Source organism: Perna viridis, chromosome 6 (assembly GCF_037379345.1).
Source record: "Perna viridis isolate PV_CMFRI_1.1 ecotype Kerala chromosome 6, ASM3737934v1, whole genome shotgun sequence".
NCBI lineage: Eukaryota > Metazoa > Mollusca > Bivalvia > Mytilida > Mytilidae > Perna > Perna viridis.
In genome coordinates, this window is record NC_142450.1 from 20,809,817 (window position 1) to 20,837,703 (window position 27,887).

At 32.2% G+C, this 27,887-nt stretch overlaps 1 protein-coding gene across 14 annotated transcripts in view; it reads left to right on the forward strand.

Moving 5' to 3' along the window:
- Window positions 1–27,887, forward strand: part of LOC148614029 (dorsal-ventral patterning tolloid-like protein 1) — a 132,868-nt gene that overhangs the window by 56,952 nt on the left and 48,029 nt on the right. For 9 of the 14 annotated variants that reach the window (XM_088587799.1, XM_088587806.1, XM_088587793.1 and 6 more), the window contains one exon: window positions 15,881–15,965. In XM_088587799.1, the coding sequence (XP_088443925.1) occupies window positions 15,881–15,965 (85 nt within the window). The other 5 variants (XM_088587803.1, XM_088587804.1, XM_088587798.1 and 2 more) reach the window with 5 other exon arrangements.

A 27,887-nucleotide genomic window follows, 5' to 3' on the forward strand; every position in this document is an offset into this window, starting at 1 on the left:
ATAAATGGACCCAAGTCTTTTCACAGCTTTTCTTTAGAAGTGTTTTTAGTTGAAACTGACTGTAAAATGAAAAAAATAATATCTAGAGAGGACTTGTACCAAGACTGCTTAAATTTATTCTTAGTTTTTTCCATACTTGTTAACCTTTTGGAACTATTTACACTATCTCGTGTGGGAGATTTTTATGAAAAGCAAATTTTTTATGTGAAAATTAAATTACCAGTATTATGTATTTTTCACAGAAAATAAAGTATTTTTGACTAAAATAACCCACAAATCTTACATATTTATGTGACAGATTCTTAATTTTTTCATTGATTGTGGGAGTCTCTCCTGTTATGTGGGAGGGTTAACAGGTATATTTTTTCCCCATGCAAGAACCATGTCTCTACATTAGACAATAGTAACAAGATAACTTTCAATGAAATGTTATTTTAGTAATTCATTATAGAAAACTGTTAACTGCATGATTCGAATCAGATTTACCTCCAGAGCCTGTGTCAATTGTAACATTTGTTAGCATTTAAATTTTAGTGATATTTAAACACATTTTATGTGGAAGTCAATTGTCCAGTCGTACCATAGCAAAGCCTCCAGAGCCTGTGTGTCAAATGTTGACAGTGGCAAACTGCATTATCATTTAAATGCTTAGGATGATTTTTAAAGATCATTAACATTTAAATACTAAATGTACTGATTTTTTTAGGCTAAAACACATTTTCTCCACTTGTATTATAGCAAAACTCATAATAATGTTCTGTGACAAATGCTTGTAGGATTTCGAACCACTCTTCTATTATCAGCATATATGTGCTTAATTGGCAAGTTTTTGTAGTGCCATGACTTTCTTATTGTCATAGCCCATTGTCCATTTGTACCATAGCGAACTTTTTATGTTCAGGTTGTGCATCAAATGTTTGTAGTGTTATCAACATTCGCCTAACTATTAATCAACATTTATATGTTGAATGGGCAAATTTTGTAGTGCCCTGACCTGACATGACACTTTCACTGCTTAAGTCAATTGTCTATTTTGTACTGCTGCAAACCTCTTTATATAAAGCCTTACTATCATATGTTTGCAAGTCTGCATACATTTCCTGCTTCCATTTATCGGTATTTATATGCTGAATTGACCAATTAGGCAGAGCCATGACACTTTTACTGTCTTGGTCTATCGTGCGTTTTGCCGCTGTAGAACCATTGATAACATGGCCATTCATCCCCAGATTAGCCATAACAATATCATTTTGAATATTATTCTGTTGTTTAATACTTGGTAGGCAGTTAATTAACGAAATAAACTGTTGTAGGAATTCATAATTAGGTTTGGAGTTATAGGCATCGGTGACTCGGTCTGAATACTAAAGACGTACAACCCTGTTACTATGTTTGGTAAAAAGAGTTCACCGAAATTGATTCTTGGGAGACAGATTCTGTCTAATGATAAAAAAGCATTTTTTCATAGTTGGAAGACAAAAAGTACATTTTCATTCTCTTTCCAATTGTTTTATTATGATATGGGGAAAAGTAGCTGACTGAATCAATTTTAGAAGACAGAAAACAGACAATACAACTAGTGGTAAAGTTCTTTGTCGAAACATAGACTTTTATTTAAAGAGATCAGTAAAACATTGAAATCCCATTTTATCTCATGGACTGAGACAGGATCTTACTAAAAACAAGGTTTGTAATGAAGGGTGTTTAGATTTGAAGATAACTGTGAGGGGATTATTGGTGACATAGATACTGTATGGAGGAAGTAAAATTTGGGGATAATGAGGCTAAAAGGTTTACAAAAAATTTTTGCATTTCTAATTTCGACAGTTGCTTAGTGATGCACTAAGTTTTTTGGCCATGAGTAAATATTTTGCGAATTTATTTTGGCGTTTTTAGTCAGACCTCTACATTACATAAAAATTATTGTAGCACCCCACATAAATATCTGAACTTTGTTTAATCTATTTGTACACATGTTCAAAAGACTATCAAAAAGTTTAAAATGATGAAAATACTCAATGCAAGTATCAGGCAATCTTGGTACTTCCCAAACCATGTTACAGGATTTCAAAATCAATTGAATGGTTAACATTACTGTTGCTCATCACTTTTATCTTACGCGTCCACCATACAAATGTGTTGTCAAAAACTGTTTTGGGTTTTTTCTCCATTGCTCATTAAATTTCCAAAGTAGATAAGCGGATTGAAATTTAAATGATCCATTGTCAAATTGCTTAGTAAACTATTAAAAATTTCTTCCTTTTAATGTAAAAAGTATGTTGTTTTTCCAAGTTGTATTATTGGGCATGCCTTATTTGCAGTAAGAAGGGATTATTTATTTAATAAAAGTTTTCTATCATCCACAACTTGTGTGGTGACAAATACTGAAATTTTTGTTTCAGTCGAAATTTGAATCAATTTACCATTTTTAAATTCAAAAGACAAATCTGGTTGTCCTTTTTGTCATTTATATATATCAGTTAAGCTGTTGAGAATTTCAAATTAATTTACACTTACAAACTTTGATCCAACACATGATGTTTTGTAACTGATATAAGATATATTGTACTTTTAATTTCTTTAAAAAATTTGACCTTTTTTTCTCATCAAATTATTGAAAAATGATGTACAAACTGGCTATATTATCTCCCTTATAGGTCTCCCATGGAACACTTGATAGACATTTAATTGGTTTAAAAAGCATATTGTTTTATAAGTTAATATTGAATCTGACATGGTGCTGTTTATTACTTAAAGATTTTCTTTGATGTGAGTTTTTCTCCATCAAGCAGATGATAATGGCTAAAAAAACAACATTAGCTTGCCTGGTTTGATGCATTAAAGCTCATCTCGCTAGCTGATCAAATTGGTGATATTTATTGGGCATAAATTATGAGTTAGATACAGAACTAGGAAATATAATTTTCAGTCTTTGAAAGGATTATGGTTGTTAATGATATATATATATTTTATATTGTTGGTTAATTGAATTCCTTTTGTACTAATGTTATACATTAGGATGGAATCAAAAACAAGTCAGACAAATGATATTTATTGTATCCTTCAAGGTTATGGGTAAGAAAAAATTGTTCAGATAGCATTTTATACTCATCAGGGGTCTGTTATTCAACTTGTCATTAAAATTATTGTGTAATTAATTTTAATGAGTCATTTAAACTTATTTGAGTGATTAGTAAATCATATGATTAAATTTTGTTGTTCAACTTAATTTAATCATTGCATTTGTTAATCATTGTATTAAATTTTGATTGCATGATTAAAATGCAAGTGCATCCCTTAATTTCACTACAGATTCAACTAAGAATCGTGCAAGCAAAGAAAAATAGACGGTCAGTCATAAATTTTATTAACTTTATTAACAGTGGAAAAGCTTTAAGGAAGTAACATTTATAATAAAAAAATAACAGCTATGGTTAAAAAAGCAATGAAATTGATCAAAGAAGTTGAATTCCATTGAATGAATGATATAATATTTTAACCCCGAGGTCAATTTTTCACATCACTTTTTGCATATATAGGAGAACCTTATAACTTAAGTGTTTTAATATGCCCATATTATTTCATTGCTCACTTGAAATCAGTGGTAACCACAGTAGATATTGGCCTTCAAGGGTCAAAAGGGAGAAGGGCAAAGCATGAAGAAGAGACAGAAAAAGTAACAGAAACCATATGATACATGTAACACCATAGGCAGATACAGAGATTCAAGATAGAGGGGGCCTGAAAAAGTAATCCACATACAGAATGAGTTTTTTTTGGGGTTTTTTTTGGGGGGGGGAGGGGACCAGATTATGGTCTGAGCAGTCTTATCTGGTGTCAAACACTGCTAAAAATGTCAGTACAAGAATATGTACCTATCACATTTTGGTAGTCTGCAGGCTAACTTTTTATGTTAGTTATATTGTATTGTGAAGTATGTACTTTTACTTGTAATAGTTTTTAATACCTGAATTTAACAAGAAAAATTTTCCCAATAACTGCTTAAAATTTTCATTCCAAAATAATTTAAGTGTGGCCAAATTCATGTATTTTATCAAATATTAGGTTTACAAAAAAATAAATAAATAAATAAAAAACATCATATGAATTTTTAACAAAGAAATATTCCTAAATGTTTTTAGCTTGGTCTAAATTAAATGTATTCAATTTCATTTGCTCACCATTCAGTTCTTGAAATTCTCCATTCATTGCCAGGAAATGATATAAGGAAGTAAACCGAAGATGAACATCTCCTTCGTCACATATCTTTGCAGCCTAATACACGATGACAAACATCTTCCTCATAGACAGGATGCTTTTTATTGCCTGCAATTGTCTTCCCACCCACCTGCTTTGTAGGTCTATAGTTCATTTCTCCATACAGTTGTCATCCCACCCAACCACTTTGAGGTTCTATAGTACATTTCTCCATAAAGTTGTACAGCATACCTTTTTTTTTCCTTACCCACCCACTCTATATTTTATTTCTGAAAGAAGTTTGTGTGAGTTGGTCAATTCCAAGAAAGCTGTACCGTATTGTTTACAGACTTCTGGACAGTAAGGTTGTATATGCCCCACGTATGACACATTTCATGATACACTAATGAATATTCTCCATTTTTTTTTTATCACACATCGTAAGTCATGATTGATCTTAGGGATTTTGATATTTTTGTGTTAACTGTTTCTCATGACTGAAGAACACTACCTATTATTTTTATCCATTGTCTGAGTAGCTTCCTTGGACCAAACATACGAGTAAGCTGCTTCCATCACTTTGAGTGTGTGGTCTGTAAACTTTATACATTTTACTCAACTGCATGAAATCCATCTTACTAGCTTAAATTAAAACTTGCAGCAATGATTACCACAAGAGTTACCTTAAATGATCCACTTTGGCTTCCAAGATTAATTGCTCTTATGAAACCATATGTACCCATAGTTTACAAATTTTATGGAGATGTTAGATGTACCTTGATGATCTCTACAAACAATTTAATTTTGTGCAGCTCAGGGGTGCAGGGAGTGGGCACCCCTACTTTTTATTGCATAATTTGTCATTTTCATGTGTATAATTGACAAAAAAATGGTAAATAATGTTATAGCACCCCTTTTTTGAGGAACCCCTGCTGACACCCCTCCTTTTCAAAGTATACGGGTCTGCTCCTGCTACTGGTTGGTAAAAAAGTAATGTGAAGACTGTGGAAGAAAGACTTCAAATGTGGGGACAGATTATCATGTGTGATGGACAAACATGCAGTTAGGGCAAGCCATTAGGGATAATTACTCTTATTTTCAAAGTTTTGTTGTATTATACTATGCTAAGTCCTCTAGATCCTTGAATAACTGATCCATCATATCCATGTACTAGATGATGTGGGCAGACTCTGCCAGTAGACAATATTACATGTTGCATTATATATCTTTTCCCACTATAAAATATGGAAACAATTACATCCTCAATTGTTGTATATGACTTCCATTTCCAGAAATGCCCACTGATTCTGTTTTGATATTCTTGCTTAGACAACAAATCTCAACCCAGATATAAAATCCCTTTAAAGCCTCTTTTGCTATCTAGTGTAATGCATTTTTAAAACCAACAATAGATTTTCAATACCAATTGTGGAATTAGTTTTATTTCTTTGTTGATACAGTACGATTAAGGCCTTTTTCTAGCGCAGTCTAATTGATAGTGTACTTCCGATTTTCTTTAAGCCACTCTATATGTTCATAGAATTGATTTCTTGTCAATTTCTGCCGTTTTTCATGTAAATATTAGTATGACAGTTCTAAACAAGGATTGTATTACAATCATTGGTTCAAAAGCCGTCAAATAATCGCTGTGCTAATTGCCTCTTATGTTCATCCTCTGTAATAGGCTCCTTGCTGTACTTATGAATATTTTTACGGGGATATATTCTCTTTTGATAATTATGTCTATTGATTAACCTTAGGCAGATGTTGAATCACAAATCTGTACGACAAATGGAAATGGATCGCTTGTTTTATTGAAAGTTATCCTTGATTTGGTCTTTTGTATTATCTTGTCTTATACTCACAGTTTCATCTTGAGTTTTGCTTTTACTGATTGTGTTTTAAATTCCATGGAATAGCTATTTAAGGATTTAAAGGGATTTTAAGTATACAGTGTTTTTATTGTTGAAGGTATGTACTTGATTTCTTGTATAAATGTTTTCTGTGCAATATTTTTATTCATAAACCATTAATTGAGAAAATTGCAATTATTTAAGTTCTTAAGAGAAAACCAATTGTTGCCATGCATGATGTAGAAATTAAAGTTATTTGTTTTGTGGTATCGTAAATTGTATTTTCTTGATTTAATTATAAATCCACTATTTAATTTCAGGACATTTTTTTAAAAATAATTTTTGAAATTTTCTAAAACGTTGAACAACTATATAGAATTGCCTTTTAGGGAAAAAGTTAAAAAAAAATTAATTCAACATCATATCCCAGACAGCTGCAATTTATTGAGCAAATGACTTAAGCAGGTATCAAACAGTTAAGCTCAGCTGGATAAATAGAAAAAAATTCTAGTCATGATTTGTGTAAAGGTGACATATTGTTTCAATCAATGGTCAAAGTAAAATGACACATGGAAACAAACAAGAGTGGTTTATGTTGTAACATGTGGTCTACCTTATCCTTGACGGAAGATTCTAAATCCATTAATATGAATCGACAAGCTAAGTACAGTGGAAGCTGTCTTAACTTTACTCCTTTTGAACTTTAAAATTGGTTTGGTAAAGACAGGTGTTAGGTTTACCAAAGCTAAAAATATGTTCAAATTGATATGAAGAAACTGTAAAATGTGTCTAGTTTAGACAGGTTTTGGGATTATTCAGGGTTTGGTTTAGACAGGTTGCATTGTATTGGGTTTCCTAGGTAAACATGTTCTTAAAGTTATAGTTTTGTTTTGATTAAATTGGGATAATCTTTTTCATGAGTTTTTCTCTACTTCTCTGTTTCAACATGGATAAAATTAGGATATTTACTTGTAAGTCCTATGTTTGTGATTATTGGCGAAAGATTTTATAGTCTAGCCAGGACAAAATATTTTGAAATCATAATGTACACACCATGGTGAAAAGTTTCTTTTTGATGAATGTACCATTGAAGGTCAGTTAAATTTGTTAAATAAATTGTACCTATTTTTTTTTTATAAGTTTATTTTTATTTGTTTTGATTGTAAAAACATGTAGACCCTTCTTTTGCTTCATGCATTCATGTTTCCATTATAAAAGATGGCTTATAGACTTGTAAACAAGTCTATAAGATATTTTTTCTATTTCAGTTCAGTGCAAATCAAAGAGTTTGAAAAGAAAGGTTCAGAAAAAGGGGGTTTCAAATAATGCTAAAAATTCCAACATAAATTATAACAAACGGTTGTTCCAATACTCCCAAAGAATCACAAATACCACATTTATTTCAGACCTGAACATTTTCAGATCTAAACTGATTTAGTCTAGTACTTTAGAAATGTCACACTTCTTCAATTGGATATTTTGAAAGTTAATAGGATGACTTGGACAAGATATTTCAGTTTTTCAATTTAGTTTCTTTTTTTAAAATCATATCTTCATTAAAAAAATGTAAACTGGAAATGTGTAAAATTGCTTTTTTAGAATAATATCTTTGTTTATTGAAATGATTTTGTTTGATGTTTCAACAATCAAGGCATGAAATCAGCAGGTAAAAATTGATGCAGAACATGATGTTCTGTTGTATTTCTTTAAGATTACAATATCAAATAGCCGAAGTATTCTTTAAATAACAGTACAACAAAAAGTCTGTAACATCTGTGAATCAAGTAGCTTAGGATCAATTAAGATGTCATTTGAAATGCAAATTGAAAATGTTATTTTGAATAATCTTGTACTGTTACTGGTGTTTTGTCAATATTGTTATAACATTGAAAGCATATGGTTCATAATATTATTTTTAGTTTTGTCCATTTTGGAGACATTTTGGTTTCCCCTGCTTTTTTTCTTTTGAGTACCAGTATCTGAAAAAATAAGGACGTAATTGCAACATTATTACAACACATACATCAGGAAATTCATCAGATGATTGTCATCTAATCATGGGAAGATAAACAATATCCCCTGAACATCATCATTTTATATGCTATAAAATACTACCAATTGTGCAGGCTGATATGAATACTAGTATTATCCAAAATTAGGAGATGAGACAAAATTTACTCTATATATTGGACAAAATAATCATGACTTCATTTGTACTGATAATGAAGAATTAAGAGTGGAGTTACTGTCCAAAGGTATATTTTTCTTTTGCAAATTTTTTGGAAAATTTTCCCAAGTTCTGCAAAAACAGAAATCAAATACAACATCAGTTATCTTAAAAATTTGAATGATTGGAATTCTCAGTCACATTTTTCTCAATAATAAAATCATTACAATATATTCTGGATTTACAGAATTGACTGGAATAGATATTGTTAATTTTCCTGATTTTTTTTCCAGACTACGTAAGCATGCAAGGTTGATTACAATTATTGAATTGTCCTGTTTCTGACATGTGTCACATGCATACATTAACAGAACTAATAGTTGTATCATCTGTCAGCAGGAACTAACATTGTCATGTAGCATATACCAAAAGTTGTTGTCAAGAGGCAAATATAAATATATTCTGAACAGTGTCAGCTGAGACAAATCTAAAGAATTTTTGAAAGGTGCAAATTAGTAATGAAAAAACTGGTGAATTAAGCTTGAAAATATTAAGAAAGCATACTTAATAGCTTTTATGGGGTCCACTTGTTCTGCCTGTTGCCAGGTGCAAATCACTATGGTATGTCTATATATTAAGGGGATTATAATACTTAAATGTGCTAGCCATAACTTAAGTTCGAAGTCTAAAGTCATCATTTCAATAGTTTTATGGTTGTCACTATGACCTTTGTCCTTTCAAGTATGACCATTGACCTATATTTGTTTTAGATATTCTTCGTTTTAAAAGCAACTGACTTAACCTACAACAAGCAGCATGGCAGTTGTCTTGCAAGAAGCAGAAAATGGTCACCCTTCCAGAGCACTTGATTTCATTTCAGTTTTTAGTGGGCTTCATTCTGTTCATTTCTCTGTGTAAACTTTTTTCAGTTCTTTCATGTCATATGATTTTCATACCTTCCGCAAACAAAGTTTGGTGGATATATTGGTTTGACCTTGTGAGTCTGTCCATCTGTTTGTCTGTCTGTATGCAGCTACTTTCTAAGTAGCTTGCAGCTTTGTTATGAAACTTTGTTTGAGGAAATATAACCACATGAAGATGTGCATACTGTCATGATTTTTTTCTTTGTTGACCTTTTGGTGTTCCAGACATTGTTCTGTCCAAGGAGTCCCCTACTTGCTTTTGCTGTTCCAGACTTCGTTCTATCCAAGGAGTCCCCCTCTTTGCTTTTGGTGTTCCAGACATTGTCCTGTCCAAGGAGTCCCCTCTTGCTTTTGGTGTTCCAGTCTTTGTTCTGTCCAAGGAGTCCCCCTCTTTGCTTTTAGTGTTCCAGACATTGATCTGTCCAAGGAGCCCCCTCTTGCTTTTAGTAATCTAGACATTGTACTGTTCAAGGAGTCCCCCCTGCTTTTGGTGTTCCAGACAGTGTTCTGTCCAAGGAGCTCCCCCTTGCTTTTGGTGTTATAGACATTGTTCTGTCCAATGAGTCCCCCCTCTTGCTTTTGGTGTTGGCCAAGAAGTGCCCCCTAGTTCACACCCTCTGTATTTCTGCTTTCCTTTTAACAAAAATAAAATTGAGTTTCAAGCAGCATTAGCAATACATCAGAAATATACATTAGACATTTAAAAGTTTTAAAAAATCATATATCTTTATCAATCTTCTTAAAAATTCAAATCTTCCACAATCTCCTTAACTTAGTAATAAGCCACTCTATCCCTTGTTTAACAAACAATTATAGCATCATTTGATACCATTGTAAAACATTTAAATAAAGATATTCAGATAGATTTATCAATAAAAATCTGCTTTTATTTATCAAATACCTTTATATAGAATTATTTAAAGTTGAAGTTAACAATTAAATGTGAAGTATTGACAGAAACTTAGATTTTAAGAAGTTTATTCTTTTTTCATCTTTGATATAGACCTACAGAATATATTTGCTTTTCTTACTCAAATATAGACAGAGAATTTTTCCCACAGATTATTGCTAAATGACAAAAGATTTTGAGAGTTGTAACCATCTCTTGTCACAGATCAGCAGATCATGATGTTTACAGTGCCGGGTTCTGTACCTACCCCTTGATCAATGGATGTATTTTTGTGGTAGTAGGCTGTATTGTAGTGTATTGGTCTGTTTATTTAACGTAATTATACAATTACTCTGGAATTCTTTGATTTGCTGATAGAACTATGAGGTAATGGATACTGCCTGCATCATAATCGAGGTTAAATCTAGATAAAATTCAGGTAATTTATTTTTTTGTATTGTACCAATTTTTGTGGTTTGGTCAAACCATAAATTCTAAATTTTTGTAGGCCACCATTTGTTTTTTTTTTGTTGTTTTTTTTTTGTGGTTTGACCAAACAATTTTTTTTTTAATTTTGAAGTTTACCAATTTTACTGGTTTTTCATGGTTTGGTCAAACCGAAATATTCAATTTTTTTGTAGGGTACCAATTTTAAAGGTTCTTGTGCTTCATTCAAACCAAAAATTCAAATTCCCAATTAGACGTATAATTTCAATAGAATTTCCGTAAACATTTTTAATGCAATATGACCCATTAAGCAATAAAATTAATTTTGAAAAACTGTGAAATTTGCGAAACTTGATACCTCTGAATAAAAGTTCTATAAAAGTAAGTTTGATAATTTTTTAGACAAAGTTTTAAAAATATTTCTAGGGAGTCGCTGAAGCTTTTCCCCGTTGAAGATAATCAAATAGCGAAAAAAAAATCATACAATACAGATTTTCTTTTCTGAACAGGAAAGAGTTAGTCTGATAACATGATATAATTTCAAGCTAACACTTTGTCAGGCTACAAAATATTTTTGTTTGCTGTTCTCCTATAAACTTTATTGGCTTTATAAAACAAATTTTTATTCTATTTCCTTCCCTCGATCAGTAGTGTTTGTGATTAGCAAATTTTGGGTGTCTATCTATCAAAATTGATTTTAGTCTTACCTACCCACCTACCAACCAATGTCATTAGCTCTTAGTAGAGGAACATCAAAAAACATATTGTTATTTTGTTTGGCCTCAAGTTCTATCCAGTTGTACAAAAGGGAGATAATCAGCACAAAACTTGTGGAACAGCAACATTAATCTGTAAAAACTCGACTGTGTCTTGCTTTAAACTTATCATCAGATATACTTCCTTTACTTTTCTCCGAAACATTAAACCAAAATATAGAGATAAACAGTTCCTTTGGGCTAATAAGTTAATATTGTCTATACCGTTTACAACCATTTAAGAATAAAAAATTGTTGCAAATAATTGTCTTTGACTTAATTTGAATGTAGTTTCTCAATCTTTAGGCAATGATAATGATCATAACATTCATCACATGACTGGATATTTTAATTCTATCACTGTTCAAGCATCATTTTGAAGAAAATGAGGAGTGCAAGCTGATAATAGGGACTTGTGGGTGTTTTAAGTAACCACTTCAATTATTATGCTGTGATAATGTTGTCCAGATGTAGTTTTTAGCTTATTTGTTGTGGTATTTTATGAGATTATTTGTATTGATTTTCTTCAAAGCATCAGTGGTTAGATTTTGTCAAATGTCACTGTACTGACCACCAGTGTTATGTATTAGCCAAAAAAATGTTGAGTTCTGACTGATAATTTGTTCTGTGGTTGAGTGGCATGAAAGCTGTTAATCTTTAACAGTTCGACAGTCAGGACATAATCATATAGACTGGAACATCTTGTAATATATAACTTGTGTGGTCTGATGGCCAATTGTCATCAGAAGGCCTTATTACCAGTATTGGATTCTTTTATAATCTTGATTTAGGGGTCATGGTTTGGTACTTTGAGACATCTTGAATAAGATTACTATTGCATAATATTGCCTGTACAGCAAGTGTTTGGTCAGAAGCCAAAATTTCAAGCTAGAATTACATTGACTGAGTTCTCAATACCCATCTGTATTTTTATTTCCTAACCCATGTTACTTGATATCTAAAATTCTGATCAAACCAATATCTCCTACACTACCAAAGCTCATCATGTAATATTTCACAGAAATCTGATAAGCTAGTGAAAGTAGACTTACAAGAAAGTGTCGAAGCTTGAAAAGATTCTAGATTATTTTCATTGAAGTAGATTTAAGTACTTAAAAGTGATAGAATATGTGGGCAAATTTCATATGTAAATGTTGAAAGTAACCAAATTAATTGCAAAATATGGATATGTAATCTGTCAGGCTTTTCCAAAAACATTCTTATATCTAAATGATAATATGTTGAATTGACTGTTTCTAAGTAATACATGTACAAATCTACATTGTAAACAAGTCACTGCTGATCTGTTGAGACTATATTCCTATATTCATGCTGTATTGATGCTGTATTTCAGATGGAAAGTGATAGAGATTTTCATAGTAATGATCTAAAGTTGAAAAAAAAATATTACAGATGGAAAATTTTTTTTATAATATAAGCCACTTTTTTCCATCAATGTTAAGTTTATATCTTCCTCTCTGACTAAACTAATTGACTCACTTCAGAAAAAAATTACTCAACATTTTGATAAATTAGTTCAATATGTGTATCCACACCTGCTCCTTTAACAGGTTTAACTTTTAATATTGAATGTTAAATGGCAATACTACATACTGTCAACAATAATTTTAATTTCTCTACTCTCTACAGTGGAGATGATTAGATTGGGGTCACAGTGTCTCCACCTAACACAGTGGAGATGATTAGATTGGGGTCACAGTGTCTCCACCTAACACAGTGGAGATGATTAGATTGGGGTCACAGTGTCTCCACCTAACACAGTGGAGATGATTAGAGTGGGGTCACAGCGTCTCCACTTAACACAGTGGAGATGATTAGAGTGGGGTCACAGCGTCTCCACTTAACACATTGGAGATGATTAGAGTGGGGTCACAGTGTCTCCACCTAACACAGTGGAGATGATTAGAGTGGGGTCACAGTGTCTCCACCTAACACAGTGGAGATGATTAGAGTGGGGTCACAGTATCTCCACCTAACACAGTCAATGTTTCAACATGTGTATGTAGCTTACTTCTCATGTCTATGAACAATGATAAATTTAATGATTTTTACAGTTAAAAAAATAATTGGAAAGTATTGAAATGAAGCAATATTACCTCCCTTTTACTGTAGTGCAGACATTGTGGGGGTCACAGTGGAGACTCCACTGTGGAGAGTGGAGAATTTAAAATTCAGGTTGATGATAGTGTTTAAGTGCACAAAAAGATTTAAATAGCCTCTTACAATTATAGACATATGAAATAAGATACAAAATAATGTAAATTGATCAATTACACCTACAGCTACATTTCAGTCCATACCTGTCAAAGGTACAAAGTTTCAATGAAATCTGATAAACAAAAATCAAATGTGATGTCATTTTCTGTGACAAGTTAAGGAGAGTTTTAATCATTATTGATTGGATGGATTGTGTATACCCTTTCTAATTAGGAAACATGATACAACTAATCACCAGCTAAATAAGGGGAGATAATTGTTGTGTCAATAACATAACATGACATAATAGCCTTGGTGTTACAAATGCGATGGCCACTATGATAGTATTCGATTATGCTGAAATTATGTCCCATAATATAATTATTATTTCTCAATCTGTTGTGACATGAGCTTTTGGTGTTGTCTCTAACATCCTTTTACTAAATTTCTCTTTTAAGAGGCTGTCCATGTAAAAATCAGGCAGCTCATATGATATAGGTGGCATGGGATAATCTTCATCCCACTGAATTTTTGTTTTCAATGTAATATACAATAATGTATATATATATTTAAGCCTAAAGGATTGCACAATGATACCGTTAAAGATGTTAATACACTATAATAAAACATATAATGAGCAAAATTTTTTGTCGACTAATGACCTTCTTCAGTGCCTTAAATAAAGTGTATATATATTGTTTTAAATGGATAATGGATGGCTCAGAAATTGACATTATTATTCCCTAACAATGCAACCAAATTTTTCTCAAATTAATGAGTTATCTCCCCTTTTTCAATGAGTTTCAATGCTTTCTACGTAATTGATTTCTCTTCAAACATAAAGTCAAAAACCAACAAAATTTGTCATGTGCCACCCACTCTCTGGTTTTTGCATGGACTCCCTCTTGAAGATTTTGTTGACAAGTTTACATTACTTACTATTTAGTTGATAAGTAGTGTGACAATGTATTTTTCCAGTAGCAACAGAATTGTCTTTCCTTTACAATCAAATGTAATAATGATGATTTTATAAAGGTTTAAGAGTTGCAGCCCCTGAAGTGGATCTAAATGGTGTTATTGGTTACATATAGATAGTTTATTTGTTATAATTAGTCTTTCTTTCTATTTAATTTCTTTTATATTTAAAAATACATTTTCATGATTGAGTGAAGTAATTTTAATTTTTGACCTCATAATTATAAAGTGAATTATTCATTCTATTGAGATTTAATGCTTTCGTCTCTACTTAAATGCCTCTTAGTTGACAATATTACTGTTTAGTATGATATCATTAATTATATTGACCGATATATTACGATAAGCAATAACAAATACTTTTCATTATGATTGATAATAAAATAACACAATTATATTTTCAACCTCAATATTTATATTTCATTAATAAATCTCTTTTCCTTGTCATTATGGGAAATACAGCATACAAATTTTCAATGAAGTGAGACCAGTAATAATATAAGAAATATATTGGCACAATAGCTGAAATTAAAAACTTGCTATTGATAAAAGCCTACATTTTTTCGTCTATTGAAATAAAGTGCAAATTAGGATGCCGATTTATTTGTCAGATGGCATTTAAAATGAATTTAAATATTTTAGAAGGAACAAAGGAACCGCTTATGAAAATAACACAGGTTTTCACCTGAATATTTGTAGAACGACATTGCTTTTGTAAAGTAATTTTATAGTTTATGTACTTGAGTAAGAACTGTTTGGTGAGAAAATGTGATTTGAGATGTTTAACATTAGTTCAAGGTAGGAAATGCCTCTGTTTTTAATCAAGAGTATATAAAAAGTAAAAGGCATATTAACTAAGGGCAATAACTCTTATAAATCAAGACTTTATATCTAATTTATATCTTGTATGTTTTGATTTTCAATTTTGTTTATGGGTGAAAGGCAAGTCATGTAGATTATTTTAATAGCACTTATGTGAAATCTTTCCATTTAAATTTTTAAATTGCATGCAATGATTGAATCATATTCACTGCATGATATATTCTTGAGTTTTTTATTTCTTACATATCGTTTCACTTTCGTTTTGCAAAATTGCTGTCTTCATCTGCCAAAAACACTGATCTTCAGGACACCTTGTTTCCAGATGCTAAATATCATATAGAACTAATTTAAGACCCCCTGTCCCTGGTCGATTAATTTTGATATGCAACTAATGCCATTTTTAATGACTCGTCAAGTACATATCAATGAAATGGATTAAAAACCATAAGTGATAAATGGGCATTCCTGCTCAGAATGAGATGTTTGTTTTATATGTATAATCACCCTACACTGCATGATACATAAACATACCTTAATATTAAAGTTTTGTTACATTAGCAGTTAGTAAAATAAGACATTTCAGTGTTCAGTTGGTAGAATTCATTTGAAGAGTAAGTTTATTACCTCTTTTGCAGGAGAGGATGTTACCAAGGGAGACATGTTGGTTGCTATGGATGTTGTACCTGACAACAACCTACTTATCACACACTGGAGGTCAAGGTTAGTATAATATGGTATCAGTTTTCCTGTCTGTATGTCTGTTTTCTGTCACTAAAAAATGGAATCATTACCCTCCTACACAAAATAATTTTACAAAACATATAGCTTGATTCTCCCTCTATTTTCCAGGCGCGGATCCAAGGATGGGCGTGTTGGACGTACGCCCCACCTAGAATTGAACAAATTTTTTTTTGCATAAAATCTGGATTTTTCACAAATTTTACCCACAAAATTTTCTTTAATTCCCCCTCACCCCCCACCTAACCTTAGATCCTGTATCCGCCCCTGGTTTCATTACTTTTATTGTTATCAAATGGCTTGGGACAAACTAATGATAGACTTACATCATTGAGAAAATTTACAAAATTATAGGCCTATCATATTCTACATAATTCTTAGATTTACCTGTATTGAAACAATAGCTAAGTCATCTGCTATATTTTTTATACATCATTTTAATATGTGCATGCTTTTTTTATTGCAGTATTTTCTATTGTTGAAAATACTGCAATAATTTATTTTTGCAATATTGAGGAATTATTGCAACTCCTTCACATTTTTGTGTGTAATTTATCAAGTTTACAATGTCCATATCAGTCTCTATCAAACACAATGGATGTAGATGTACTTATATATTTTGCTACAGGAAACAGACAAATGCTATTTACATTCTTACACTTGTTTTCAGTTTGTTTCCACTGAGTAAAATCATAAATAGTGTTACATTCCAGTGATCATTAATCACGTTGTGTAAAAAGACAGGAAAAATCCTAATTCAATTGGAAGCGCTTCGTTAAGTTTTAAGAAATCCTATCGATTCAAAATCCAATTTAGGCGTTAATTTTAAAGGAAATTTTGAAAACTGATGCCATAAGCTTTAAAGCATATTTGTTCTTGACGAAATTATTCTTCAAAATTAGCACCCTTGCATCATGTTACATCATTTCTGAGTTGTAACACTAGCAGTTAATTCATCACAAATACTATTATAGTGTCACTGTTCTCAAGGAAATGGTTGTCATGATGTGAAAATTTTAAAATTTCTTTTAATTTTGACATAACTACTGTTAAGTTAAGCAGAAATTTCCGTGGCATATACACTTGATGTCCTTAGTTTCTTGGATAATGTTTTTTTTTTTCACAGGCACAGACAATATAAAATGAAAATAACCTGAACCCTTACAAATTGTCCTTCTCCGCCAGATAATCGGTGTAGTTTTGATGAGCTTATTTGCAGAGAAGCCGAAGATCAATTCTACTTTTCCCCTTTTGACTTGTTTTAACTGTACTTTTGGGGATTGAAAGCAATCTAACTTGGCATTTAATGTTTTAAATCAGAATTGGATGTGATTTTAGTGGCCTTTAATGGTAGATCTAAAATAACAGTAAGCAGTCTGTGAAATAAACTTTATACTACTGTGTACATTTTGTTTAAATTTACAGAAAGTAAAATAGTAATGTCCAGTTAACTTCCTAAGACAGTTTATTGGGTGATGGTCACTTAAAAAAGGGAAGACCAACTCTCTTTTCTGAACAAACCAGAAACCTGACTTAACCAGATATCTTCTTAGGTCCTTTGTAAACCTCACACATGTCTCAACTGGACAAAAGAGTAATCAAGGAGCCAAGATTGAAGCGGAAATTAAAAAGAATATAATCCATGTATAAAAACCAGACTGGGAAAACAGACACACTAATCAAAGAACATGAAATGACCCAAATACCACATAATAAAAAAACAAAAGCAAATGAGCAACATGGACTCCACCAAAAACTAGGAGCATGGACCAGCTGCACTGGTAAGGGAGTATCCTCTGCTTTTCTAGAAACACACCACAAGTTACTCATAAAATGTCAAGTCTCCTGTGTAGACAAAAGAGCAAAGGAAAACTATGAAACAGGGATTAAATTTGTTCTTATGGTGCACTACACTGTAACAATTAAGAAATAGTTCGTGGAGGGGTAGATTTGTACTCATTTTAACATGGGTACGACATTTATATTCTCATTTAACACCTTGCTATTGCTCAGTGTTAAATAATCGAATAGAAATGTTAAAATGACTACAAATCTACCTACTCCATGAGTTATTTCTTTTCTTATATGACAAATACAGTAATTTTTGTGACAAAAATTTCCTTAGGCATAGCTTACATAACAGGTATCCCGTTTAACCTCCCCCATATGGAAGTTGGATTTAATTTGTATATTTATTTCATCGTATGTGTTAAATGTGTGTATTTGTATAATTGATCTCAATTAGATAACCTCTCAGCCGTTAAATCATCGTGTAAACATTTATAAATGAGTGGTTTGTCTCGAAGCCAAAGCGAAAGAAAGAGTGACAGTGTGCAGGTGCTAAAGGTGGGGTTATACTGATTTATACTATTTGTTGATATGAAGACATCATAGTAGAATATACCGTAACGATTAGGTAAAATCTTTGTTCCTAATGATGTTCTGTTGAGACAGCTAGGGCTCACTGTAATGTGAAAGTACTTATATCCTAGGATACAGATTTTCATGGTTTTAAATAATTTCTTTGCTTCATTGGGTTTTAAATTGAAAGCACTTAGCTCTTTAAGTTAACAATTAAAGATACAAGTACCTTACATTTTGTTTGGAATTGGATTTGTTGTTTCACAGAATATCATCACTGTTTGCACTACAACTCTGCCCCCCCCCCCCCCCACACACACACACACACAAAAACACACCTCTAACATGATATGGTATAGAATAACAAATCATAGTTATTGAATGATATTTCCTGCACTGTTGTTCTGGTTAGTTTGCCAATGTTCATTTTATGATGTTTTAAAGTTCAGTTGATTTATCTAATATCCTTTTATTAATTATTTAATATAACTGTTTCACATTTTCATTGATATTTTCAGACCATTAAACGGAATCAAAACAATAATTATTTCATTTAATCTTACACAGTAGCAACTATAGCAATGAATAATTCAACTTGAACTGTGCTCATCTTGTGGGCAAAAAGCAACTTGAATCCCTGATGAATAGCATGCTAGTCTCCAATATTAGCAGAAGTCTTGAATTCCTAACACAGTTTCTGTGCCTTGTTAATTTCTAGTAACACCTTCGTGCAGGTGAAAGTAACATCACTGATGTGTTTGCAGGTTAATTACAGCATATACAATGATAATGTTCAGGGAACAGAGTAGGTCTTTGGTAGTTAATTAGACATTTATACCTTCTTTTAAAGGCATTTGAATGTATATCTGATAGACATTCAAATGTCAACTTGACTATCCAAGGTAGAACATTAGAAAACCAACCTTTTCCTCTGAACATTATCAATGCATGTGCTGTAAACTAGGATGGTCACATCTGATTTTATTTTTATGACACCATATCTTTATGAAATATGAATGTGTGAATGTTGTAAAAGGATCCTGTGAGAGATTTTCTACTATGATAGTAGCAAAAATCTATTAGTATTTATACTGAATGACATGTGTACATGAGAGTGTGAAAACAATTCTTCATGACATGAGGATGGAAAGCAGATCTGTGCATGTATTTTTAATGGTTAACCAGGTGTACATATCCCTAAAATCAGAAAGAAAGTGTTTGCCAACAAATCTTGATACTCTATAAACATACACATATGAATTAAGATATTTGTCATAGGTACTTATTATTTTTTTTCAAGATTATTTTATTGAGTTTCTTTGCCAGGGAGGAAGTAATAGAACTAAGCTTTAAATGGAAACACTGCTTTAAATGTCATCAGACAATTAATTAGTTGTTGACACAGTTTTACAGCTCAATTGTTAAATGTCTTGTTTTGATTTGGGAACATAGGGTATGCTGATAGGTACATTTAAAAAAAATTGTGTGAATGTTTGTCAATTTCAGAGTCACAATGTGCCACTCAGTAATATCACAATTCCAGTCCACTTGGCTAATCTATGTTTTACATGATGTAATACTGACAAAATTACACATGACCATCCACTAATTTACACAGTGCTTGATAGACCAATGTAAACGAGCCATTAGCATTTATACTATCACAAACATTTCTATCCATGACAACTATCATTTTACATTACCATTGAAGAAAGAGGAAATTGAAAAGGAATTGCTGTCGTAGCATCAGACGGCTTCATACCTTACTTAGAATGGTTTTTAAGTTAATACCGTTGTCAATTTACTCTCTTGCTTTAATCAATGTTTTGGGAATTGTAAAAAAAAAACAGTCTCTGCCAGTCTGGATAGGTCATAGTCTGATCTGACATTGTCAAAGATTTCTAGAAAGATTTTGTAATTGAGAAGTTTTGTATTTGGCCGTAGGGTCATGGCGTGGATTTTATACTTGGAATAGCGGAGTGTTATACTGACAACTTAACCACAGTCAAATGCAGATTCTGAGATTTTGGAAAGGGCATAGGTTCCAAGCTTATAATTGTTCAATTGATGCCCTGAAAATGTGTAAATGTAACAGATCTGTGAAAAATTATGGGTTTTAACTATTTGAACACTCTACTACCTCCCCCACCCTTGTTCTGAAATGCATAAAATATTTGCCATAGATGTTAAAACACAATTAATCAATTTAATTTGTAGCAGGATATCAGTATGTCTACCCTTTGTCTTAGCTTGCTTCAAGTTTGAATTTATCTGATGTGATTGAGATAACCCATAGACTCCAGGGTTTAGCCTGCTAGACTAGAATTAAATAATAGAAATTATATTATTTCTAAAAAAATAACTACAGAAAATTAAGAATGGTATTTGATAAGAAAACTACAATTTTAATTAATTTAAGCAAAGATAGTGGAGCCTCATATTCAATTTAATTACCATTTTGGACTTGCAAATAATAAAAAAAAAAAAGGGAAACAAAACCAGGGAATTTTTAGTTTTTGTTATCAGCTTGATTTTCCAGTATTTTCTTTAGTGCCTCTGGATACTTGAGCAATTCATGTGAAACTTTACTTTTAACTGTTTTATCATCATTAGGTCTACCAAATATTAAATACCATTCTGTGTAAGAATCAGGCAAAGAGTAATCAAAGGAACCAAGGTTATAGCAGTAATCAAAAGAAAGTAATCCAGAGACAAAGACCAGACATGGAAAACAGACATACACAACAAAGAACATAAAGTAACTAAAATCATACATACAAAGTAACAAAAGTAAATGAGCAACTTAGACTCTACTAAAAACTGGGAGCATGGACCAGGTGCACCGGTAGGGTAAGCGTCCTCTGCTTTTCTAGAAACACCCGCCGAGTTGCTCATAAAAAGTCCAGTCCGGGGTAGACAAACGAGGAAAGGAAAACTATGACCCGTTGAATAAATCAGTTTTCATGGTGCTGATGGATACACCATAATGATCCACAAGTTCATGATGACGACCATAAAACTTCTGTAGTGATGACTTCAATCTTGTAGCAACATAACCCTGTTCCAGAAGCCTATTTGTTAGAGTTCTAGCATGATACAAAAAGTCTGCAAAGGGTGGTACATAATTTTCCCTGTAATTTTTTGCCTCTAATATATTCAATACATCTAGAAAACAACCAAAAAGCTATTTAAATTTATCATGGAGTATATTTGAAGTAGATATATTTTGACTGCTTTTACAGGAAAAAAGTGGGAATATTTTCTGTCCATTTTTCCATAGTGCAAACTAAATTTGACCTAAAACAATATCTTAAAAAGGCAACCCTTACATTCTCTTTTATGGTTATTTGTGAGGGTTATGAGGTATAAATAATTGGATAATGCAATAAAATCTCTGCATGTTTTTCTTCATGTGTCATACCTTATACACATTTTGCCTGATTCTTAGTCAGAGAAGTAGTTAAGTCAACTGCCCTCTTTGTACCATTGATGTCCATTAAGCTTTCAGCTCATGTTCAATTCTACTGAAAACCTTTAAGTTTACCAGTAATATGATTTAAAGGCTCTTATGTAGTAATGAAGTTTATATGTGCCCATTGCAGTCAGTGCTGCTCTATAAGCAGAAGAAAAACTTCCTAACTTTAAATGCCGCTTGGTGAATGGATCTACTTTTATCCCCGTTTTATTACTATTCTGTCAAATATTTTCAAGAAGAAATTCTCCTTTCTACATTCGAGGTTATATTTTTGCATTACAGAAATGATCAAGTTTAGTTCAGATTGGTGCCCATTATTGACAGAGGTATTCTGTTGTATGTATTCTTATGCAAGACTAGATCTCAGAACCAGAAAACTGGAAAAATTCTTAAGTCTGTGAATATTCTTAACTTCCATGGTAACTTCATTCAAAGTCTTTGGATTGAATGACATCACAAAGAGTTAAGAGCATTCTTAAGTCAGGGGTCAGACCTCAACAATGTTTAAAGGGATTTTAAGCTCACCTGGCCAAAGGCCATGTCAGCCATTGTCATCACATGGCCTCCTAGGTCCGACATCGTTGTGGTCGTCCATCATCATTAACAATTTTTCAAAACTCTTCTCCTCTGACACTACTTGATCAATTTGTACCAAACTTGGTATGAATGTTCCTCAGGGAATTCTGAATAGAAATTATGTGGGGATTTTTTATCGGTGGAAAAACATGACTGTTGTTACTAAAAATAGAATATAAGGGGCTGACGGAAGTTTGTCAAATATATATCTCAAAAACTGTTAGGTTTAGCCACAGTCTGACATTGGGAAAAGTGTTAAGCATAATGAGATCTATCTGTGGTCAAGTTTTCGTGTTGATCTGTTATGCCTTTGAGTTATTGCCCTTTTTGGAATTTTTTTTCGCTATTTTCAATGTTATTTCTTTCAAAAGTTCTTCTCCTCTGACACTACTTGACCAAGTAGAACTAAACTTGGTATGAATGTTCCTTAGGGTATTATACATCGAATTGATGTGGGGATTTTTGATCCAATGAAAAATATAGCCCTATTACTAAAAATAGAGCATAGGGGTCATACAGTTTTTTTATAAGATATCTTCAAAACCTTTAGGTTTAGCAAAGTTCTGATGAGATCAATCCGTGGTGAAATTTTTGTGTTAATCTGTTCAGCCATGTTTGAGTTGTTGTCCTTTATTGATGTTTTTTTTTCTCTTTTAATTGTTATGTCCTTCAGTAATCTTCTCCTTAGACACTACTGGACAATGATATGATTGTTCCTTAGGTTTGAGCTTTAGAAATTTTTATTCAAGAAAAAATATAGCTACTTTTACAAAAATAGAATGTTGCTGATAAACCAGGTGAGCGATTCAGGCTCTTTAAGGCCTCTACTTACTGTTCTTTGCCATTTGTCAGAGGAGCTGCTGTTAAGTTGGTCTTCTGCTCAGTACATCTGTTGATCCATAATTTAAAAAAATCTCACAATCTCTAAGTGTATACAGAATCACATGCTCCCAGTTTACGGTGGAGTACAGGTTTCCCATTTACTTTCGTTTCTGTGTTTGCCTTATTTGGGTTATTTCTTGTACTTTGTTGTGTATGTCTGTTTTCATTGTCTGGTTTTTATCCTTGGAGTATATTCTTTTGATTTTCGCTTGCATCTTGGTTCCATTTGATTACTCTTTTATTGTTTTTAGGATTCAGCTAGATGTATACGCAGTCAGTTTTATCTCGTTGATTGTTAATTGTTTTCGAGTCACATTGTTTGGTCTTTAGAGATTTGTGCCATCACACTTGATATTGTATACATGAGCTGGTCTATTTTTTTTTTATCAGGATGTTTAAATATATCGCTGAGCTGATGTGTCTTTATGGTTCATAGTAGTGGTGTCCATCTAACAGTCATGTTTTTAGTCACTTAATTTGCCTATATCAGCAGATTTTTATTGTTTTTCTATTGGCCTTTTGCCCTGATATTTTTATTGCTGTGAGACTAAAAATATCAGCAATTTTCAAGGACAATGTTGTGGAGTCCAAGAATTACAGAATAACATCTCCACAGAATATTACATGTCTTCCTATCAGGTTTTTTGTCTTGACTGAAGGACTGCTGTTATTCAGTATTTGCAGATTAAGTACAGTCACACTAAAAAATTACATCCATGCTTGGTCTATTTTTTATCAGAAACTCTAGATTAATTGTCAACTTAATGTCCTCCTGATATGTTTTATTGGTATCCCTCTAACTCCTGCCGATTAAGCGTGCCAGAGATTTCCTAGGTAGATCTACATCTACTAATTAAGTTGCCTGTCTGTAGATGATAAGATTAATTTTCCCGTCATTTTCATTGCTAATTAGTATTAAATAAAGTGGGTTTAGCTAGGCAATGTTTGAAGAACACCATTAGTAAGGTTGACACAGTATCTATTAATTGTCTAGGAATTGCTTTCAATGGTTTTTATGTGGTACTTTGTATCTGCAAAGCGGGGGTTTCCTCTTAGTTCATACACAAATTTTTAATTGGTGGGAGCCAAAAAATGTTTCCATTTATTCGTTAATTTCTAATTCTTTACATTGTCATCTTATTCAGCGTAATGTTCCAAGGTCTGGACCTTCCGACCTAGTATGCCCTTTGAAGTTTCTTTTTCCTAGGTCCTTTTTATTGAAACTTTCAAGAAGACTTTTGGTTTTCTCAAGTGATCCATTAACCTTAAACTTAGGAAAGTCTAGGACTTTTCAACTCTTGAAAGTATTACAAACCCCTTGTTAGTTTTGTTATGATAATCTGTGAAACTATACATAATGTGTGAATCTCATATTTTTTAGCAAATAAAAACATGCCATTATCCTATCCATGATAAGCTAATGATAAAGGATTGCATGAAACCTAAGTTATCCAAGTGGGGATCCAGAAATTCTGAAGATTGGGGAACTGGTGACTAGCCTAAGAGGAGGCCCAATCCAGGGATTTCTAGAGATTTACCCCCAATTAACCAGCATTAAGGGCCCCTTTTGGGTCTATGTACCACATGTTGACTAGTTTATTTTTATTTTTTTCTGTGATTTACTTGAATATTTTCTGTCCAGGTGTTCCAGCTCACAGTCAAATAATTCACACTCAAAAAGCTTACATTCATTTTTTTTATATTGCTTTTAGTCACATACTTCTCAGTCAAGTACCTAATAGTCAAATAGCCCTTAAATAGTGTCAAAGAGCTCCCAATAATTCTAGTATTAGTTAAATCTATTATTTTTATGCCTGAAATTGCCATTTATATATAAAGCACCTGGTTTGACCTTCCCAAGTGTAAAAAAAAATTCCCCTTTCCATATCGACAACAATCTGCATCTTATACAGTGCATACAATGATGATGTTCATGGAAATGGTCTCAGTATCGTATTAATTTTCCCATAGACTTCTATAGTGAAGTGCAAAGAAAATAGGGTGAGTCCACGAAGATCGGACAGAAAAGTAGTCTCGAACTATAAATAGCCATTTTCCCTACTTTCACTTTCGTTTTGCACTCACCAAACCAACCTTTTCAGTGGAACATTTTTATGATATTATGTTAGATTTTCTTTTAAAAAAGTTCTTCATCTCACAGAGTGTTGTTTGCTATATTTTATAAGTCATTGTTCATATCTTTTGACAAAATATTAGTTTGTAGAGAGGCAAAAAGAAAATCCACTATATTTTTATAGCATCCATGTTTTGACATACACCTGCTCAGGGATATGCAATACGATACTGGTACCAAATAGTTGGTCTTTCCTTGACAAATGACAATCACTTGATGAATTTTTTTGAATTGAACATTTTATGAAGATTCTATCATAAATTGAGGTATTAAAATTTGTGTCTGATAGGTAGATTAAATTTTCTTTCCCAGTTGCCCAGTTTAACTAACTAAGACAGTTCATCAGGTGAATTTTAAATCTCTATATCCTGAACATAATCATTGTTTGTGCTTTGAATTAAAGGATATGAGATACTAGAGAATATTGAAAACATAGGTTCTATGTTAGGTTACCACTCTGTTTCCGACAAGTCATTTACGCAGTGGCATTTAGATTTGTAATTGTCATTGGATAAATGGACTGTTGACAGTCCTGTCAAAGCAATTCTTGTCGGTGAAATCAGTTACCATGAAAAAATTGTAAGATCTTAATTGCTGTAAAAGTAAATGAAAAACCTTCTCGGAGAATATGGGAAGACTTTCATTATATGAAAAAACAACATTGCAATCTTTTCCTATTTTGGAAAAGGGGGATTCTATATTTTGATCAATTTTACCCCTAAAAGAGTATTGCAAAATGTGTCTTGCTTCTGAATGACCCCTGCTGAAAAGGGGGTGGGGCCATTTTAAACTTTTTGGAGCTCAATTTGTTACTGCATTATTCTTTTGATAGGTCAAAAGGTCATGTAAAATATGTTATGCTTCTAATTTGCCTCTGCAGAAATAGGGCAATTGGCTGTATTGATTTTGTATGTCATTTGGTTTGTTATACCGTCTGCTACTATCTGTTAAATTTTTGAATACTTCAGCAATTAAATACATGGCCAAATTGTCTTTTATGTTTTATGACATTGATCGTAATAAAATGTAGAAAAGTCAAAATAAAACTTTTATTTATGGCCTTGATCTCTTTTGAGAATAATAATATTTTTGTTTTTCTTATCAAAATTCTGTAATTATTATGCTGACTATATTAGTCAAGCCGCCATCTTGGCATGAAACGACTTTTTATTTCAATAGAATTTTTTTCTGAAATTCAAAGCAGTAATGTATTTTTAATTGTTCAAGTTTTATGATAATATGATATTTAAACAAAACAAAACACTATTAGCAATATAAATGTGTTTTAAATTATATATTTTTTTCTTAATTCTATGTTAAAACCTATTTACCAAAATTAGTATTCACATATACCACTATCTCACCACAGATCTTTTCTTTCTTTCTGAAAATGGATGGAATATGATCTGAATCTGACAATATTGTGTTAAAAGTCATTTAACAGTAGGAAAAATTACCAACAAGCTGTTGAACAGTTCAGTAACCCTGTAAGCAATTAAACAGAAAAAAATGATTGTGATTTTAACATATATAGCTTTCAATACTTATATTTACCCACTACTTTGGTTGGAAGACACATTGTCTGTCATCCCGTGCAGGTACGGATGTCAAAAAAATAAACCTGCAGTAGTACTAAGCTTGTTATAAAAGGCCACTAAATAGTGATTAGAACCCTGCTTACAGAGCTACTGGGCTGTGTGCCCCAGGTGGTGGAATGGAATACTCCTGGCATGCTATATGCTGGGGTCATCAGGCCATAATATAGAAAGCCTTACCACAAACCGTAGTGGTGCAACATGTTTGAAAAGATTCTATGTTCTTCATACAAAAAAGAATCCTGCTGTGGAATTGGATAGGAGTAGGAACCTTTGCACTCTGCCACAGGAGGCTATATTGCCTGACCCTTCCCTTTCTCCCAATTTCCAGTGGCAATCAAAATTTGTTGACCTTATTATCCTTGTGTCCCATTCCATTTTTCATTTGATCATCATTTCATGTCCATTTTATCATCTTTTCATTTTCATCGCCTGGATATAGCTGAAATTATGCTGCTTTGGATGTTAAAAACCAACATATTGTCTGTTTGTCTGTCTGTCACATTTTTGTAAGCCCAACGCCTCCTTTACTGAAAAATTTCAGGAAACTTTGTAGGTAGTGAGAACATGATGTGTAGTTGTGCATGTAACCAGGAATTTGTATATGCTGATTTTTTTTGGGAGTTTGAACTTTAAAATAGGAAGGAAACATTCATTTTTGAAGGCAAAACAAACTTTAATTTATTAGTGCTATGCTTCTAAATAGAATGGCATTGGAGTGTACCAGATTGAGCACTTTGCATTTAATCACTTATAACCCAGACTTGTTAATTTGGTATATATAAAGTTAATATATTTTAAAAGGTCTTTTTTAATTACTGCCGCCAAGTTATAGGCAATTGCTGTCGCCCTTTCATCAATATATACTATTTTTATATTAA